This window comes from Bufo gargarizans, chromosome 1 (assembly GCF_014858855.1).
Source record: "Bufo gargarizans isolate SCDJY-AF-19 chromosome 1, ASM1485885v1, whole genome shotgun sequence".
Lineage (NCBI taxonomy): Eukaryota > Metazoa > Chordata > Amphibia > Anura > Bufonidae > Bufo > Bufo gargarizans.
The window spans coordinates 167,603,377-167,623,013 of NC_058080.1; the positions used below are offsets into that span (position 1 = coordinate 167,603,377).

Sequence of the window (19,637 nt, forward strand, 5' to 3'; positions counted from 1 at the left end):
TAATCACTTTTTATTACATTTTTTTGTGGGAGGTGAAGCTACCCAAAAACTTCAAATAGGACATTTTGACCTTTTTTTCCATTTCGCTGTATTGGATAAATTTTCATTTTGGGGAAATGGGGGTGTATTTGAATTTGAATTTTTTTTTTTTAAATATTTTTAAAAACCTTTATTTTTCTTCCTATACTTTTTTATAATTCCTATAGGGAACTACAATGCATTAGCATTAGAGTCTATGAAGATTTTACTATGTTCCTATGGAGCCCTGCCACAGCACGGGGCTCCATAGGAACTAATGTGCAGCATTGGGGAATACAGAGGCTGCTGCACACAAACTCTGGCTCGATCGGCATCGACGCCGGTCACGGACATTAGGCCTTTCCATTGCTGCCAGGCTGTGCAATACAGGAAATTAAACATACATCACATATACACATACATCACATATATGACACACACATATGTGATATATCAGACACACACACACACATATATATATATATATATATATATACAGTCATGTGAAAAAATTAGGACACCCTTTGAAAGCATGTGGTTTTTTGTAACATTTTTAATAAAAGGTTATTTCATCTCCGTTTCAACAATACAGAGAGATTAAAGTAATCCAACTAAACAAAGAAAACTGAAGAAAAGTCTTTTCAAGATCTTCTGTAAATGTCATTCTACAAAAATGCCTATTCTAACTGAGGAAAAAGATAGGACACCCTCACATGTATTCCCTCTTAAATTGGCTCAGATCTCACACAGGTATATCACACCAGGTGCACATAATTAGTAGATCGTTACTCTGCATGTTGAATGAGGCTTGCCCTATTTAAACCTCAGACATTTAGTTTGGTGTGCTCCTGACTGTTGAAGTGAGAGTGAGCACCATGGTGAGAGCAAAAGAGCTGTCAGAGGACTTCAGAAAAAAGATTGTAGCAGCCTATGAGTCTGGGAAGGGATTTAAAAAGATCTCAAAAGATTTTGAAATCAGCCATTCCACTGTCCGGAAGATAGTCTACAAGTGGAGGGCTTTCAAAACAACTGCCAACATGCCCAGGACTGGTCGCCCCAGCAAGTTCACCCCAAGAGCAGACCGCAAGATGCTAAAAGAGGTCTCCAAAAACCCTAAAGTGTCATCTCGAGAACTACAGCAGGCTCTGGCTACTGTTGATGTAGAAGTACATGCCTCTACAATCAGAAAGAGACTGTACAAGTTTAACTTGCATGGGAGGTGTGCAAGGAGGAAACCTTTGCTTTCCAAGAGAAACATCGAGGCCAGACTGACATTTGCCAGAGATAAAGTTGACAAAGACCAGGACTTCTGGAATAATGTTCTTTGGACAGATGAGTCCAAAATTGAATTATTTGGACACAACAGCAGAGGACATGTTTGGCGTAAACCAAACACAGCATTCCAAGAAAAGAACCTCATACCAACTGTGAAGCATGGAGGTGGAAGTGTCATGGTTTGGGGCTGCTTTGCTGCAGCAGGACCTGGTCAGCTCACCATCATAGAATCCACGATGAATTCTACTGTGTATCAGAAGGTGCTTGAAGAACATGTGAGACCATCAGTTAGAAAATTAAAGCTGAAGCGGAACTGGACCATGCAACATGACAATGACCCAAAACATACTAGTAAATCAACCAAAGATTGGCTGAAAAAGAAGAAATGGAGAGTCCTGGAATGGCCAAGTCAAAGTCCAGATTTGAATCCCATTGAGATGCTGTGGGGTGACTTGAAAAGGGCTGTACGTGCAAGAAACCCCTCAAACATCTCACAGCTGAAAAAGTTCTGCATTGAGGAGTGGGGTAAAATTTCCTCGCTATTAGGGGCAAGGGTGTCCTATCTTTTTCCTCAGTTAGAATAGGCATTTTTGTAGAATGACATTTACAGAAGATCTTGAAAAGACTTTTCTTCAGTTTTCTTTGTTTAGTCGGATTACTTTAATCTCTCTGTATTGTTGAAACGGAGATGAAATAACCTTTTATTAAAAATGTTACAAAAAACCACATGCTTTCAAAGGGTGTCCTAATTTTTTCACATGACTGTATATATATATATATAAACACACACACAAGCACATCACATCATGTATGCTATACACATTCATAAGCAATCTGCTACACACACACATACCTTACACACACGCACAGCGGCATGCAAATGTTTGGGCACCCCTGGTCAAAATTACTGTTACTGTTAACAGTTAGGCAAGTTGAAGATGAAATGATCTCCAAAAGGTATAAAGTTAAAGATGTTACATTCCTTTGTATTTTAATCAAAAAATTTTATTTTTATTTTATCTTTTACATTTTCAAAATAACAAAAAAGAAAACGGGGCCGAAGCAAAACTTTAGGCTGGTTAGTAGCTAGCAGCACCCCCTTTGGCCAGTATCACAGCTTGTAAATGCTTTTTGTAGCCAGCCAAGAGTCTTTCAATTCTTGTTGGGATTTTTATCCATTCTTCCTCGCAGAAGTCTTCCAGTTCTGTGAGATTCCTGGGCGTCTTGCAGGCACTGCTCTTTTGAGGTTTATCCACAGATTTTCAATGTTATTCAGATTAGGGCCATGGTAAAACCTACAGCTTGTGCTTTTTGCGCCAGGTCTAAAAATGGAGCCTTGGTGTGGGAGGGGAAGGCCCATCTTGTTTATCACTTTCTACGCCTGTTTTAGGCATAAAAAAATGGTCTAAATCTACGCCAGCAAGGGAACTGGTGTAGATTTAGACAGGAGGTAAATACGACAAAGTTATGTAGAGACCAGGGCCTCTACATAAATTCACCGCATCCACTGTAAGCTAAAAGAGTAATAACACCAGTGTATAAATTGCTGATCTAAATAAATGACCCCCATAGTTTGTGCCTTTTTAACGCTACTTTTCAGGTGCAAAGGAGATGATAAATCTCCCCCTAAGACTGATTGACACTTGGGACCCCCTCCAGTCCCAGGAACACCCCATGCGACAACAATTGTTACACTTCAATCAAATGGTAGTCAGACGCACAGGATTGTTTAACCACCAACCGGGGTGCACACAGTCGAGTAGTATCACCCCACTACTCAAAAAAGTGTAAAAGCAGTATATAGAAGACTGGGCACACCTCAAAATATTGGGCCACCTACATTTATTAATTACAATATTAAAACAAATTCAAAATAATTCCTCTTAGGATAACAATCACGAATCGACGACTTTAAAATAACATAAATAATGAATTAATGTAGCGGTGCATTCACTCTAAAAACAATAGTAATCATGAATAGCAGCAATATAGTCAATCAAAAACTGGATCATATAAGCGCAGCAGAGCAAATGGATTTGGATAGCTCGATCCCAAAAACAGAAAGTGACAACCGCAGATAGTAGCCGTATTAGAAACAATGTCCTTTAGGAATAGCAGCACTAGTGAGAATCCTAGCAGCAAAGCAGAAAGCAACAAAGTAGCTGTAAGTTCGTAGCACAGTTTCCAACAGCTGACAAGGCGATTTTGTACCACCTGTATAGCGCACACAGTGATACTGTTTGGTTTGGAAACAGACAAGCTGATGTACAGCGGCGTCCTGCTGTATGTATATCTCAGCGGCGTCCCGCTAGCAGTAACTGTGTAGTATAGACTTAGTCACACCGACCTCAATGTCGGAACGGTCTTACCCGCTCAGTGCGACCCCGGCCGTCCTGCAATATTCAATGGAGTTTTCTTTTAGCTTCAGCAGGATATTTGTTTGCCGCGTCGTGGATCTGCGCACGTGAGTCCGCCGGTTTGGCTTCGGATCCGATGTAGTGATGCCTTCCACGCGGACCTTTAAACAAATGTTCGGCACCGGTCCTGATCCTTTATGTAGTGCACTACCTTTTGGAGAGTGTCTACCAGCGATGCTACTTTGAGCCTTAAATGTGGAGGTTGTCTCAAGAGGCTAAAGGAAAACTCCATTGAATATTGCAGGACGGCCGGGGTCGCACTGAGCGGGTAAGACCGTTCCGACATTGAGGTCGGTGTGACTAAGTCTATACTACACAGTTACTGCTAGCGGGACGCCGCTGAGATATACATACAGCAGGACGCCGCTGTACATCAGCTTGTCTGTTTCCAAACCAAACAGTATCACTGTGTGCGCTATACAGGTGGTACAAAATCGCCTTGTCAGCTGTTGGAAACTGTGCTACGAACTTACAGCTACTTTGTTGCTTTCTGCTTTGCTGCTAGGATTCACACTAGTGCTGCTATTCCTAAAGGACATTGTTTCTAATACGGCTACTATCTGCGGTTGTTACTTTCTGTTATTGTCACGAGGGTGTCAAGAGCCACGTCTGACTCCGTTATACCCGGGGTCAGGAAGTCGCAGCGGGTGGCTGCGCGCTCTAAGTCTAAAGATCACGGTGTTTCTTAGTGTTTGTTTTCTGTGTTTGCCTTGCTATCCTTTTTGTCTCACTCAGGGATCCGTAGCTTCTCCTCCTCAGCTGTTTCTTGTCTGCCACTCCCAAACTCCTTATATTCTCCTCTCACACTTCTCTTGTTGCCAGTTATAGAGCTTCCTGCCTGGACATCTATGCTGACCCACTGGAGCTGAGAATCTGGTTGTTGTTCCAGAGTGCTACCCTCCGGATCCCTGTTGGGCTTTTGTTGTCTCCTGTTGTTGCCCACCTGGGATTATATGTTGAGTCTGTATTGTCTGTCCTCCCCTTGGTGTTTTCCTTTAGAGCTAGTGGTGCGGACTAGTGTTCCCACCACCCTGTTCACTATCTAGGGCTCATCCTAGGGAAAGCCAGGGTTTTAGGCACGTGATCGGCGTACGGGTGAGGAACCCGTCTAGGGACGACAGGGCAGCCAGGCGCCAGCCGCAAGGTGAGTCAGGGGTCACCACCTTCCCTCTCACTAGGGCAGGGCCTCCCTCTTTTCCTCCCTCCGTGTCACGTATGTGACAGTTACGCCGATCGTGATAGTTATTGGGATCGAGCTATCCAAATCCATTTGCTCTGCTGCGCTTATATGATCCAGTTTTTGATTGACTATATTGCTGCTATTCATGATTACTATTGTTTTTAGAGTGAATGCACCGCTACATTAATTCATTATTTATGTTATTTTAAAGTCGTCGATTCGTGATTGTTATCCTAAGAGGAATTATTTTGAATTTGTTTTAATATTGTAATTAATAAATGTAGGTGGCCCAATATTTTGAGGTGTGCCCAGTCTTCTATATACTGCTTTAACAATTGTTACACACCTGGTATTATTCTGTGCTACTATGTAACCAGTGACTTCTCATGTGACTCACCCCCAACTGGTAACACCCAGTGGACCTCTACTGCAGACTGCTAGCAATTCATTCATACATTTCTTGTAGGAATACTGCTGGAATGGCACCGCATGGAGTCATACGAATAGATGTTACAGAATTGTTATTACATGGGGAATGCAAATAGTTACTAAACCAGACATGTCAGGGGAGGCAGGGGCGTAGCTTTAGGGGAAGTGACTGCTTTGGGGCCCAAACTCAGAAGGGGCCTGCCCAGGAGGAGGACGACTAAAATATTCCATTGTCAGGGCCTCCTCAACAGTACATACAATGACATTATATACAGTGACACCGTAGGAAACTGACAGAGCAGCTGCCGGGCCCGATGTCAGAGCGATCTTAACTAGCCACAGGAGTGGGGGTGGCACGGGAGGAGGGGGTTGCAAAGAATTTGCTGTGGGGCCCAGTCATTTCTAGTTACGCCACTGAGGGGAGGTGACAGCTCCTCTTTAAGTAAGTATAAAATGTACCATCCTACATAATGCACTCTAAAGCAATTACAACTATAGGAAACTAAATATAATACTACTAAAGGAATATTTCACGTTACAAACAATAATACACGGTAGATACCATGTAAAACATGTTTTTTTTTGTTATAGTTTATAATAGGTGTTTTTTTTTAAATAACTTTAAAAATCCTGTTCATCTGATAGAACAGCCTATCAGCATATCATTCCCTGCACTGCCTGACCAGCTTCTAATAACATGCAGGGATTTCTCCACTAGTCTTTAACTTCAAATAAACTACAAAATGTACATTTCAAAATGTTGTATGTTTCATATTCTCACAACGCTTTTATATTTGTTTTAAGGTGGAATGTTTCTTTAATTGAATTGTATAGCCTACTGCAGGGACCAGCAGCCCCTGGCACTGGAAGTTACAAGAACAGTCGAGTAAGTGGGCATGCTGGGAGTTGTAGTTTCAGAAGGCTGCTGATCCCCAGGCTACTGTATAGTAAGCTATTATGTGTGAATATCTGGGATCAAATATATCTTTAAATAATTTGCAGATCGATTTCGGTTGTAAATCAAACAATATGTCAGTAATTCACATGTTCCAGAAGAATGTATTGACCAAAAAAACTATAAAATTACAATTAATTCTACAATGAATCTTACTATAAAACTTCTTAAATGAAATATTAAGACAGATAAGGCACAGACGTGTAGATAGTTTTTTTCATCCAGATAAACAGACTGTCCCGCTTTACTTACAACATGGTCACATTTGAGGAGACAGAAGGGACACCTCGTAATTTGGCTCCATCACAGTCAAGTTCTAAGCCACGGCACAAACACTGAGCTGGCACTTCCTCAAGCACTGGATAAAAAGAAATTGAAACATGAAAGAAGAGAATGGCAAGATGGCATTGAAAGGTCACCTAACAATATCCGCTCCTTGGGTTCTAATTGTCAGTAGGACAATTTATTTTAGATGCTGCGGCATTCTGAAGGAAATTGTTAAAGGATTGAACAGTAGAATCTGTTAGTGGCTAACCAAATGACCCAGGTCAGATTCCCACCAGGAAATCACTCAATGAACTGGCATTTTCTGCTTCTCTGTGCTGAAACATGGGCATATTGGGTCAGCTGTGGGAAGACTTGATCATCAGCATAAGTGTTGAAGCCATGTTTTCAATATACTGTATGATAGGGGTGTGGTTACCTGTAGCGATATCCACTGTTTGCAGGCCGCAATATGGGCCCTGGCGGCACACATTCATGCGCATGAGCCCTAAGTGAGTATTATAAATAAATAAAATAGACACTGTAGAGAATTATGCATGTATTGCTTAGCCAAAGAAACAACCAGAGCGAACACAAATTCTCTCCAAAGTAAACATTTACTCTGGCTCTGCATGAAACTTCCGGCATCAGTCCTTGATGATCTGACATCACATACCAACTGTGCATCTGGTGAGGATTTTGCACACTCAGAGACGTGTTCTCCTTGTCTTTGGGACTGCATGGCATCAGTATAGACTTACTGAGCTCCACCATTTCCTCAGAATCTTCAGTGCCTACCAGCTACCTAGACTAGAAATGCAGATATCTTTCATAAGAAGGAGGCTGAGACTCTGTCACCACATTGTCCCCATTACTGTCCCATCGATCTGGTGCCAGGAACTACTCCTCCATGTGGCCATGTCTATCTGTTGTCTCTGTGAGAAGCATGAATCATGTCTTGTTACATTAAAGAAAACCCTTGACAGGACTGAATTCTAAAGCTCTCTTCATGGACAGTTGCTGATTTATTTTTTGTTAAGAAAAATGATGTCTCCTTCCAGCCGTGTATTGATTACCGTGAACTGAATAACATTACTGTAAAAAAAACTAATACCATTTGCCACTAAACCCGGAGTTCTTTGATAGGCTCAATGGAGCCAGGTTCCTAACAAAGTTAGCTTACAATCTCATCCTGATTCCAGAGGGTGATGAGTATAAGATCTCTTGAGTGTAAAACCTGGGCCTGTCACTATAAATGTTTTGTCATGCCCTTTGGCCTCAGTTACTCTAATTAATGATGTCTTTTGTGATCTCCTCTATACCCATGTAGTGGTCTATTTGGATGACATCTTGATCTTCTCACTCGACCTGACTTACCATTGGAGACATATTGTATATGCTCGGTCCTCCAGTACTTGAGGGAGAATAGACTTTATGCTAAATTTGAAAAGTGCATGCATGAAAAGATTTCTCTACCCTTCCTGGGCTACATTATCTTTGACAGATCCCACATAAAACTGTTTGGTTTATGTTTGAATTTAAATTAATAAAATCTTGTTTTTTATGGGGAACAGTTATGACTCATGGCCTTTTTTTATATAGAAATATATAAGCAAGTTGGTCCGTGATTATAATGAGCATATAGAGAAGTGGATATTTTTTAGTATGTATATTATCTGTGACCGTGTCATAGAGGTAACATAGTAACATAGAATATAAGGCCGAAAAAAAAAATACATTTTTCCATCCAGTTCAGCCTGTTACCCTGCAAGTTGGAAGGCAAAAAAAAACTGTGCGGTAGAAGACAATTTTCCCCACCTAAGGGGGAAAAATTCCTTCCCGACTCCAATCAGGCAATCAGAATAACTCCCTGGATCAACGACCCCTCTCTAGTAGCTATAACCTGTAATATTATTACACTCCAGAAATACATCCAGGCCCCTCTTGAATTCCTTTATTGTACTCACCATCACCACCTCCTCAGGCAGAGTTCCATAGTCTCACTGCTCTTACCGTAAAAAATCCTTTTCTATGTTTGTGTACAAACCTTCTTTCCTCCAGACACAGAGGATGTCCCCTCGTCACAGTCAGTCCTGGGGATAAATAGATGGGAGAGATCTGGCCTTGGCAGCAGCTGACTGACACTGGTTTTTACTGCTTAGTTTGCTGTTTATTGAAATTATGAGGTCCTTTTCCATGTCAGTGTTACCGAGTGTTTTACCATTTAGTATGTACGGGTGATTTGCATTATTCCTTCCCATGTGCATAACCTTACATTTGTCAGTGTTAAACTCTGCCCAAGCCTCTAATCTTTTCAGATCCATCTGTAGCTGTATATTGTCCTCTTCAATGTTAATTACTTTACACAGTTTAGTGTCATCTGAAAAAATTAATATTTTACTGTGCAAGCCTTCTACAAGATCATTAGAAATATATTGAAGAGAATAGGGCCCAATACTGACCCCTGAGGTACTCCACTAGTGACAGTGACCTAATCTAAGTGTGTACCATTAATAACCACCCTCTGTTTTCTATCACTCAGCCAGTTACTTACCCACATACAGACGTTTTCTCCCAGTCCGAGCATTCTCATTTTATATACTAACCTTTTATGTGGTACAGTGGATCTTGAGAAGTTGTCTAAGGTACTAGACTGGCCCTGTCCTACAGGCCTGCATGCTATCCAGTGGTTTCTGGGCTTTACTAATTATTACAGACAATTCATTCATAACCATTCCACCTTGACTGGCCCTCGGAAGGGAGTGAATGTCAAGGGTGGTCTTAAGAGGCCAAGTCAGCCTTCCAGTCTTTCAGGCAAACCTTCTCCTCTTCATTAATTCTTCATCGTCCAGATGTCTCCAATCACTTCTGGAGGTGGACATATACTTTCCATTCTTAGACTACTTTCACATTGGCATTATTGCTATACGGTTTTGAGATCCAGCAGGGGATCTCAAAACCAAACCAAAACGCTTCCGTCCTAGTACAGTAATACAACTGTCTGCATCCGTTCAGAACGGATCCTGTTATATTATATCAAAAATGAAGAAACCATTCTAAATCAATGGGCGCTAGATCCACTTTTTTTTGGACTTACATGGTTTTTGGTGCCGGATGCTTGCAGTGATTTTGTGTCCGGCATGGGAACGCAAAAAAGCAGAATTGAATCCTTTGGGTGAGCTCCGTTCATTTGTTCCATTTTATCCCCAATGACAATGAATGGGGACAAAACTAAAGCGTTGTGCTGTGGTTTCGAGAGCCTGTGCCAGATCTCAAAACCAGACAACACATCGCTGATGCCTCTGGCAAGATGCACACCTGCGGCCTTCTCCGCGGCAGAATGGAATTATTCCATTGGTAACAATCAAGGTGGCCCTTGAAGAGTGAAGTCATCTGATGGAGGTTGCCTGCCATTCTGTTATTATTTACATAGGCCACAGGAACTTAATTTATCTGCAGTCTGCTCAATATCTTAATCCTCGTCAAGCTCAGTGGTTGTTGGTTTCTGCACGCTTCAATTTAATTCTAATTCTTTTTCTTGGTGGACTAGAAGGGATATGGTCCATCAGAAAGATCTTGCCTCCAGCAATCAGGACCAATGAAGAGAGGGCATAACAGGGGTGCTTGCTGTTCCAGTGGTGGCTCGCTGCTGCCCCTATTCTGCTTACCTCTCCTGGTGGCCCGGATCCACCTCCCAATGTCTTCTTCCTGGTAGTTCTGGCTGTCAGATCTGTTCTGTCCCTTGCTGGCAAGCTGTTACCTGCTTGCCAGCAAGGCCTCTACTGCTCTTCTTGTAGGGCATACACTTTCTCTGGCTCTTAAACGTCCAGTGCATGTGCAGTCTAATCTTCACCAGCATATGACTGGCAACCTTGGGGTACCTATGGCACCCTTCCTTGTGTGAGGGTACCTGAGCAATAGGTGTTCTAGCAAAGGTATCTGTTCTGTTGGCTGCCCATGTACCGATTTTCTGTCTGTTAACTCGATTCTGACCCTCCACTGCATGACCTGACCTCTGTTTTGACCTTTTTTCTGCTGGCCCTGACCTCGGACCATTTATTGTATAACACTTATTCTGAATGCCCTGACTTTGGCCTGTCCCTGACTATGACTCTGCTTGACCCCTCGGCGCCTTGCACTGATGTCTCTGACACCCATTAGTCAGCTGTCAATCACACAGAGACTACTCCAGGAGGTAGCGGCCTGGTTGTGCCCCAGCAGCAAAGTCCAGATCTGTGTACAGGGGATGGCGAGAATAATGCCCTTAGGATTAGCCCAAAATCAAATCTGTTTGTTGACATAGTGGTTCCATGCCCACTACCATAATAAAATAGACTACTAGTCACTGCCCCTTTAATGTTTTCCAGCACAGTAGTTTATTTACATGTGAGTGGGGGTGAGCTGCAGAACTAGGTGCTTCCGTGCATATGGATGAGACTCTATATCTGAATATACAATGAAGGTGCATCTAGACTTTTTATAGCATGGGCCCCCTTATTATTCTCATTATGGGTGTTCCCAGGAGTTGAACACCCTCATTTTAAGCATCGATGGCTTATCCTAAGGAAAGGCCCTCATTTTTTTTCTCCTAGAGAATTTCAGACCCGTGACAGGTGGTAGGAGGTAGAAGATCTGAAAGACTGGCTGCACATGAGTGATCTGACAGCTTCTTTTGGTTTCACCTTGTCTATGTGTTGCTGGGATGTCCACACCTCCTTTTCAGGTGTAGATCATGTGACCATTACTACTCCCTTCTTAGTCGGGCTTTACCCATCACTCCTTGCGGTTGACAGCTCATTCTGGTTGTGGATCGTTTGGTGTCTGGATCTCGGCTGAGTTCCTGCTTTCCATTTACCCAGAGTTAAGTGTCTTTCCTTTTTGTATTGTACTCCCTGTCTCTTAGTACTAGACCTGAGGCAGACTCTTGTTCCTTCAGCTGGGAAGGAACAGGTCGTCTGTGGCCCAATCACTATCTTCAGGGCATTCTAAGGTGAGCCAGGCTTAGTTTCCTGCAGATGAACAGTCTTACCTTCGGGGTCTGTTCATTCTGTTAGCAGTCAGGGCTCGGGTTGGGATTTATTAGGTGGTGACCTTTACCCCATTCCCTGGTTTGCAGGCCTGGTACATTCTCCCTCCCTTTTGTGTTTGGTGTGGACCTCATTCTTCTGGTGATGAGAGTTAGAGAGTGGGTATAATCATGTCGTTGCTTAAAGGAGACCCTCAGGCATGGGATTTTTCTTTGCTGACCGGATTGCAGTCCCTCCGGTCGGTAGATGAGTTTTTCAGAGCTCTAGGTCTGATCTACGACGACCCGTATTGAATTTCCCTTCCGTGACCAAGTTGCGTTGTTTACGCCAGGGAAAGCGGTCTGCGGAGATCTATTGCTCAGAATTTAGGGGATGGGCGACGGATACGGAGTGGAATGATCCAGCTCTCCAAAGTCAATTTTGTCAGGGGTTATCCGAGAGGCTGAAAGATGCGTTGGCCACGAAAAAATCCAGAGTCATTGGAGGCGGCTATGTCACTTGCTGTATGTATCGATAGACGTCTAAGAGAGAGATCTAAGGTCTCTCACTCTCAGGACGTACCATCCTATGAGGTGTTTAAACCAAAAGCAGGTTACATAAAAATGCGTAAAGCGACAAGTAGCATAGACCCCTCTAGCAAAGCAAGCTCAGAAAGAATGGGAAGACCTATAACAGAACACTGAGACTAATTAGCTGTACAAATATACATTTTATTGAAATACATGTTAAAAAACCTCTAAATTGAGGTAACAAACGTATATATATCAAGTGCGGTACACCCCTGGGAGATATAAGTTATGGGTATGACATAAAGAGGAATGTGGAAAGAGGATGCAAAGGTAAACCTACTGAATGGGCATCTAACCAAATAAAGTGCAAAGTGCCATGTGGATGAGGTACAGAAACAAGCCCTGTTGAACAACAGAGGTCGCATCCCTACCCTGCCAAATAACTCACAAGTAGTACATGAGAATGTATACAAGTGATCACATACTGTTTGTAAGAATAATATCTCCACAGGAAGACCGCACACCCCGACGCACGTTTCGGTGGAAACCTTTCTCTGGGTGAGTCTGTCTGGCTGTTGAAAATATTTTCTTGGAAGTTGGATCCAAGGTTTATTGGTCCATATAAGATCACTGCCATTGTTAACCCAGTAGCCTTTCGTCTTGAGCTCCCCTTAGCTTTGAAAATTCATAATGTGTTCCATAAGTTGTTGTTGAAGACTTATGTTGAACCTGTTAAACAGTCCACCTTGCCTCCCGCTCCTGTTATGGTGGACGGTAATTTGGAATTTCAAATCGCCAGAATAATTGACTCCCGTGTTCTCCGTAGATCCCTCCAGTATCTCATGCACTGGAAGGGTTGACGGACCGGAGGAGAGGATGTGAGTCCCAGCGGCCGACGTTAATGCTAAGCGTCTGGTGAAAGCTTTTCACAGAGCTCATTCAGATAAAGTGGGCCCTGGGTGTCCGGAGGCCATCAGTAGAATGGGGGGTACTGTCACACCTGTGACAGGTGGTAGAAGATCTGAAAGACTGGCTGCACATCAGTGATCTGACAGCTTCTTTTGGTTTCACCTTGTCTATGTGTTGCTAGGATGTCCACACCTCCTTTTCAGGTGTAGATCATGTGACCATTACTACTCCATTGTTAGTCTGGCTTTACCCATGACTCCTTGCGGTTGACAGCTCATTCTGGTTATGGATCGTTTGGTGTCTGGATCTCGGCTGGGTTCCTGCTTTCCATTTACCCGGCGTTAAGTGTCTTTTCTTTTTACTATTGTGTTTATTTCCCTGTCTCTTGGTACCAGACCTGAGGCAGACTCTTGTTCCTTCAGCTGGGAAGGAACAGGTCATCTGTGGCCCAATCACTATCTTCAGGGCCTTCTAGGGTGAGCCAGGCTTAGGTTCCTGCGGATGAACAGTCCTACCTTCAGGGTCTGTTTATTCTGTTAGCAGTCAGGGCTCGGGTAAGGATTTATTAGGTGGTGACCTTTCCCCTTTCCCTAGTTTGCAGGCCTGGTACGTTCTCCCTCCCTTTTGTGTTTGGTGTGGAGTTCCCCTCCCACACCACGCCATGACAGAGAACTTATTTAAAGGAATCAGAGGATATGTAATAAATGCTTTGTAAGGACACTGTCCATACATAACCACTTTCAGCTTGGATCCCCAAAGAAAAAACAAGAACAAAATGTAATTTTTCAGATCTTATATGGACCAATAAACCTTGGATCCAACTTCCAAGAAGATATTTTAAACTTAATGTTTCTTGTGGACAGAAAGACAAGAATTAAGACCACTCCTCTTGATTCTCTGAGACAAAACATCTCAAGTAAGTCTCCAAATAGGGCTAGAGTGAAGGCCCCTTTACACAGGCTGACAATTGAAGCAATAATCAGGAAGAAGTATTCTTAAGAATGCTGATTTTAGATAATTGTCCTGTGTAACAATGCCACTGATTAGCTGATGATCGAACAAATGCTTTTTCATTGGGTACATACTTTACTAGTGGAGATACTTAAGGCTAGGGCTACAAGGTGACATTGGTCGCCCGGCCAGGATCGCTGAGCAGCCGTAATCCCATAGAAATGAATAGGATCGCCGAGACAGTCACAAGAAATCCAGCCTTGTTGGATTGTGCTTTCTAAATAGCTACCTGATACCCAGAAACAATGATTCTCTATGGGGATGAGTAACTGCAAAGGTGATCCCTCGTCTCCATACAGCTGAACAGCACTAAGCAGTCTGCAATATATATGAACACATGCAGACTGCAGAAGACAAACAGTTGAGAATTTTTAATTAAAACCAATTATAAAAATGATTTTCTAACAGATAATAAAATATAAAAGAGGTGATGCAAAGGTGCCAATAAGCCTTTTATTTTCTTAATTCCTATTTAATATGAATCTACGCCTCATAAAACCTGACCAACTATATAACTATTATTATATAGATTGATTAAAGGGGTTGCCCCAGCTCAGAGATTGAAGGCATATCACTAGGATGTCTGATAGGTGCAGGTCCCACCTCTGGAGCCCTCAAAGTCCCAGAAGACGCACTGCGCATGAACGACCATCCTCCATTCATTCCTATGGGAATGCCGAAAATAAGCTATTTTCTGTGCTCCCATAGGAATAAGACATATTAGGCATTGCGGGGATATCCTAGCGATATGCCCCCAATATGTGAGATGGGACAACCCCTTTAAGGTCAATAAATGTTAAGTAGCTCAGGTACATACAGTCCTGATCAAAAGTTTAAGACCACTTGAAAAATTGCAAAAAAATCATATTTAGCATGGCTGGATCTTAACAAGGTTCCAAGTAGAGCTTCAACATGCAACAAGAAGAAATGGGAGTGAGACAAAAAAAAATTTGAGCATTCAATTTAATGAAAACAACGAATAAACTGAAACAGGCTGTTTTTCAGCTGATCAAAAGTTTAGGACCACACCTCCAAAAAAAAATTAAACCCCCCCAAAACAGAAATCCAACTTCCAAACATGAACTCAGTAATGAGTAGCTCCGCCGTTATTGTTTATCACTTCAAAAATTAGTTTCGGAATGCTTGATGCAAGCATTTCCATGAGGTGAGTGGGAACATTTCTCCAAGTGGTGAAGACGGCCGCACAAAGGCCATCTACTGTCTGGAACTGTTGTCCATTTTTGTAAACTTCCCCTGCCATCCATCCCCAAAGGTTCTCAATTGAATTTCGATCAGGGGAACACGCAGGATGGGCCAAAAGAGTGATGTTATTCTCCTGGAAGAAGTCCCTTGTCCTGCGGGCATTGTGCACTGTAGCGTTGTCCTGTTGAAAAACACAGTCATTACCACACAGACGAGGGCCCTCAGTCATGAGGAATGCTCTCTGCAACATGTGGACATAGCCAGCGGCCGTTTGACGCCCCTGCACTTCCTGAAGCTCCATTGTTCCACTGAAGGAAAAAGCACCCCAGACCATTATGGCGCCCCCTCCACTGTGGCGCATAGAAAACATCTCAGGTGGGATCTGCTTGTCATGCCAGTAACGTTGGAAACCATCAGGACCATCAAGGTAAAAAAAATTCTCATCAGAGAATAAAACTTTCTTCCACCTTTAAATGTCACATATTTTGTGCTCTCTTGCAAAGTCCAAACAAGCAGTTCTGTGGCATTCAAGGAGACGAGGTCTTTGAAGAAGTTTTTTTGTTTTTTAAGCCCTTCAGTCTCAGATGCCGTATGATGGTTATGGGGCTGCAGTCAGCACCAGTAAGGGCCTTAATTTGGGTCGAGGATCGTCCAGTGTCTTGACGGACAGCCAATTGGATCCTCCAGCTAATGAAATTTTTTTGGGTCCTCCACTTGACCTTTTTGTTCCATAACCCTCATGATCATTTAAGAAATTCCAAATGACTGTCTTACTGTGTCCCACCTCAGCAGCGATGGCGCGCTGTGAAAGACCCTGCTTATGCAGTTCAACAACCCGACCACGTTCAAAAAGAGAGAGTTTTTCTGCCTTTGCCATCACAACGTGTGACTACCTGACAGAAAATGACAATGAATCCACATTTTTGCACAGATTGGGCATTTTAAAGGCATGTGGTCCTAAAATTTGGATCAGCTGAAAAGCAGCCTGCTTCAGTTTAATCGCTATTTTCAATTAATTGAATGCTCCAAAAATGTTTTGTCTCACTCTCATTTCTTCTTGTTGCATGTTGAAACTCTACTTGGAACCTTGTTAATAGCCAGCCATGCTAAATATGATTTTTTGCAATTTTTCAAGTGGTCTTAAACTTTTAATCAGGACTGTATCAAGTGTCAAAAAATGCTGCCAGTCGTGAGATTATAATCACTGCATATGAAATATGACGGATATGTTTGTGAACTTTGAAGAGGTTTTCTAGGAATATTAACTTTTAGGTAAGGTTGCTAGCATGCATCACTTCCAGAAAGATTCATACATACCTGGTCCCCGCTGCTTCACTCCTGAATGCTGGCTCCCATTCCTTCTGCCCCCAGCTTGTTTTGTTCTGGCCCCGGAAATACCATATCCATGTGTGCAACTGCAGTCAGCGACTGGCTACACCGGTGACATATCACTTGGGGCCACGTCCCTTAAAAGTTAATATTCCCAGAAAATGCTTTATGTTGTTGTCATGAAGCCCCTTTCCATATGCTATCTGAGTGAATATGGACACAAAAGAGGAGTTCATACTCAAAACTCTTCTCTATAAGATAGAATAAAAAGATTCTTGGATAATTACACTACAAATTATTGTTCATATAATGGCTACATGAATATTGCTCAGCTTTCTTCCTGTCTTGTTACTTTTTAGTAATCAGTGTGATTGGGCATGCCAGCAAACACTCTACTTATTAATGTCGCTACAGAAGGAACAATAACATGCTATTTGCAAATGACCCGGAGAACTGTGAAAACTGTTATATATAAATTGCCTAATTCCCTATGTGAGAGAAGATTTGTTAGGTGTGCTATCTTGGTAGTAAACCTTACAATCTGTAACAAAGAGTACCCATGGAACTATTCTCTCGGTGCTGTTTTCTAAGTACTGTATTTCTGTCATTATTAATAGAAGTTTACAGGAACATTTTGTTCACAGTACTCTAGAAGAATGTTTCAGTTGCTGTCACCGTAGGAAGAGCACAAGCGTAATACTCTTGTCTTTGTACTTATCATAGATATCTGGATAATAAAATTTAAAGCATATGCAATAGAAATTGTGTAAGAAGTTGACTGAGAACCAACATCTAGAACCAAGTTGTTGCCAAATAGTGACATCTGAGGATACATTGCTAATTGCATTGAACATTGGTAGATAACAGGAACTTAACTAGGGTCACCATCTGGGCTACAGCCAGTAAACCTCAAAAATGCTACCAGCCTTCCAAAAACTGACTAGTATAAAACTAAGGCTAGCCCTAGGTTTTTCACCAGAGCCCTCTGCAAGGCAGGATGGACTTGGCTGCTAGGGGCCCAGGATACATCTGTGGAGCTGATAACGGAACACTGGTGTGGGCACACTAATAGCAGACCTTCCAGAATGACAAGGCAGGAACATAGTAGAGTCGGCAGGGTCAAAAACCATCCAGTACATTAAATCCAATGTTAAATCCTAAACAATTCAGGGTCAGTTACCAGAAGAGAAGATAAAAACAGGAACAAAATCCACATGTCACGCTTGTGTGTGGGAGGAAAACACCACACAGAGCATAGGAGGGAAAGGCGATACCAGAATAAGGCCTGGAAACTACGGAAGGAAAATGGACACCTCCTATAGAAAACCCTAACTCCAGTCCTGACAGACTACCAGTATGAACAGACCCCAAAGGTAGGCAAGTTCATACACCGGATACCTAGAATCTTATCTCATCCTCTAGGACCCTGTAATTAATGTCAGGACTTAGTCTACCTGTTACTCCAAAGGGAAGGACAAACAAGAGTCTCCCTCAGGCCTAATGACAAACAAGAGGGAAAAGCAACACACACACATTATATATATATATATATATATATATATATATATAAAAACAATATACAAACGGGGAAGAAACACTTATCTTCAATGAAGCTTCAAGTTTAAATGACCACAATAGCCACACCTGGGGAAAGAAGGTGTGGCAAGCACCGGAAACAACACAGACATCATTTGATCCAAAAGGAAAACATGTCAGATCTAACCACGTGTTGCCAGTCTCACAAATCTCCTGCCACCTGTCGCGGGAAAGTCTGCTGGTCTCGGTATGTCTGTGACACCACAAGGATAATCCAAAAACATACCAGAAAAGTATGTAGTTTGTTGCACAGTAGAAAGGCCAGAATGAAACATAACAGGCAGGTTGAACTAGAAATCAGCTGTCTTAAATACCCCACCTAACTCTGACATTGGACACAGAGTCAGAAACCTCATTGGCTCGCTTTCCAGTCAGGGTCCATTTATACGACCGTATTTTTGGACCAGATCCATTCCACGATTTTTGCAGATCGGATGTGGACACATTATTTTCAATGGGGCAGCAAAATATGTGGACCACACGCAGTGTGCTGTCAGCATCCGCATCTCCATTCTGTGGCCCCGCCAAAAAGAAATAGAACATGTCTTATTCTTGTCCTTTTCACAGACAAAAATAGGAATTTCTAACAAAAGGTGGGACATGCCGATCCGCAAATTGTATCTTCAAAATGGATCCGGTCCTGTGAATGTCCCCTCACACTGACAGGTCCAGCAGCCAGGGCTTGTCAGGTCAGCATGGCAACCCTCCCAATACAGCCTGGCATAGTGATGTGAACTCCTGACATTAACTGGTTTATAACTTCCACATTTTGATTACCAAAAGTTGCTTAGAGCTATTAGGTATCCAAAATGCATCTACAAAGCATAGTTTAAAGTATTTTTTAGCACTTTTTGATGTGTTTTGGTGGCTTTTTTTAAATTTTGGTCAATTTATACAAGCTTTTTCCCAGCATTGTTAAACTTTTTTTGTTGATCATTGGCAAAAAAATTTCCCCAAACCACTATAACTAGATTCTGATGAGAGAAACCAAAATGGTTATATTTTAGTATAGACTTTCAACTAAGATCTGGCAGTAGCATTTTGGCGTAAACTGGCCCTATTAATTTGTCAGCAGCAGGGGCGTAGCTAGAAATGACTGGACCCCATAGCAAAAAAAGATTATGGGCCCTCCTCCCGGATCTCCCACCCCCACATACCTCTCAGACCTCCCATTCCTTCCAGAGCTCCCACCCAAACACCCCTCAAGTACCTCCCACCCCAACATCCCCACACTCCTCCAAGACCTCCCACCCCCACACCCATCCTAAATCTCCCACCGCCAGTCCCCAGATATAATGGTCCAGACATCAAGTGTCCTGCTCCCCCAAAAAATTTAATGGTTTAGACCTTGGAGATCCTGCGGCTCCCCCTCAATAAATTGATCCAGACCTCCAGGGTCCTGCTCTCCCCTAAATATAATGGTCCAGACCTCCAGGGTCCTGCTCCCCCTCCTCCCCAGATTCAATGGTCCAGTGTCCTGTTCTCCCCTATATAATGGTCCAGACCATACCTCCA

General features: G+C 42.6%; 1 protein-coding gene across 1 annotated transcript in view; it reads right to left on the reverse strand.

The window, feature by feature from the left end:
- The window catches only part of RXFP1 (relaxin family peptide receptor 1), a 433,898-nt gene that overhangs the window by 86,039 nt on the left and 328,222 nt on the right, over nucleotides 1-19,637 (reverse strand). The window contains exon 4 of the mRNA XM_044297992.1: nucleotides 6,527-6,632. Coding sequence (XP_044153927.1) covers nucleotides 6,527-6,632 — 106 coding nt within the window. The remainder of the gene's footprint in view (nucleotides 1-6,526; nucleotides 6,633-19,637) is intronic.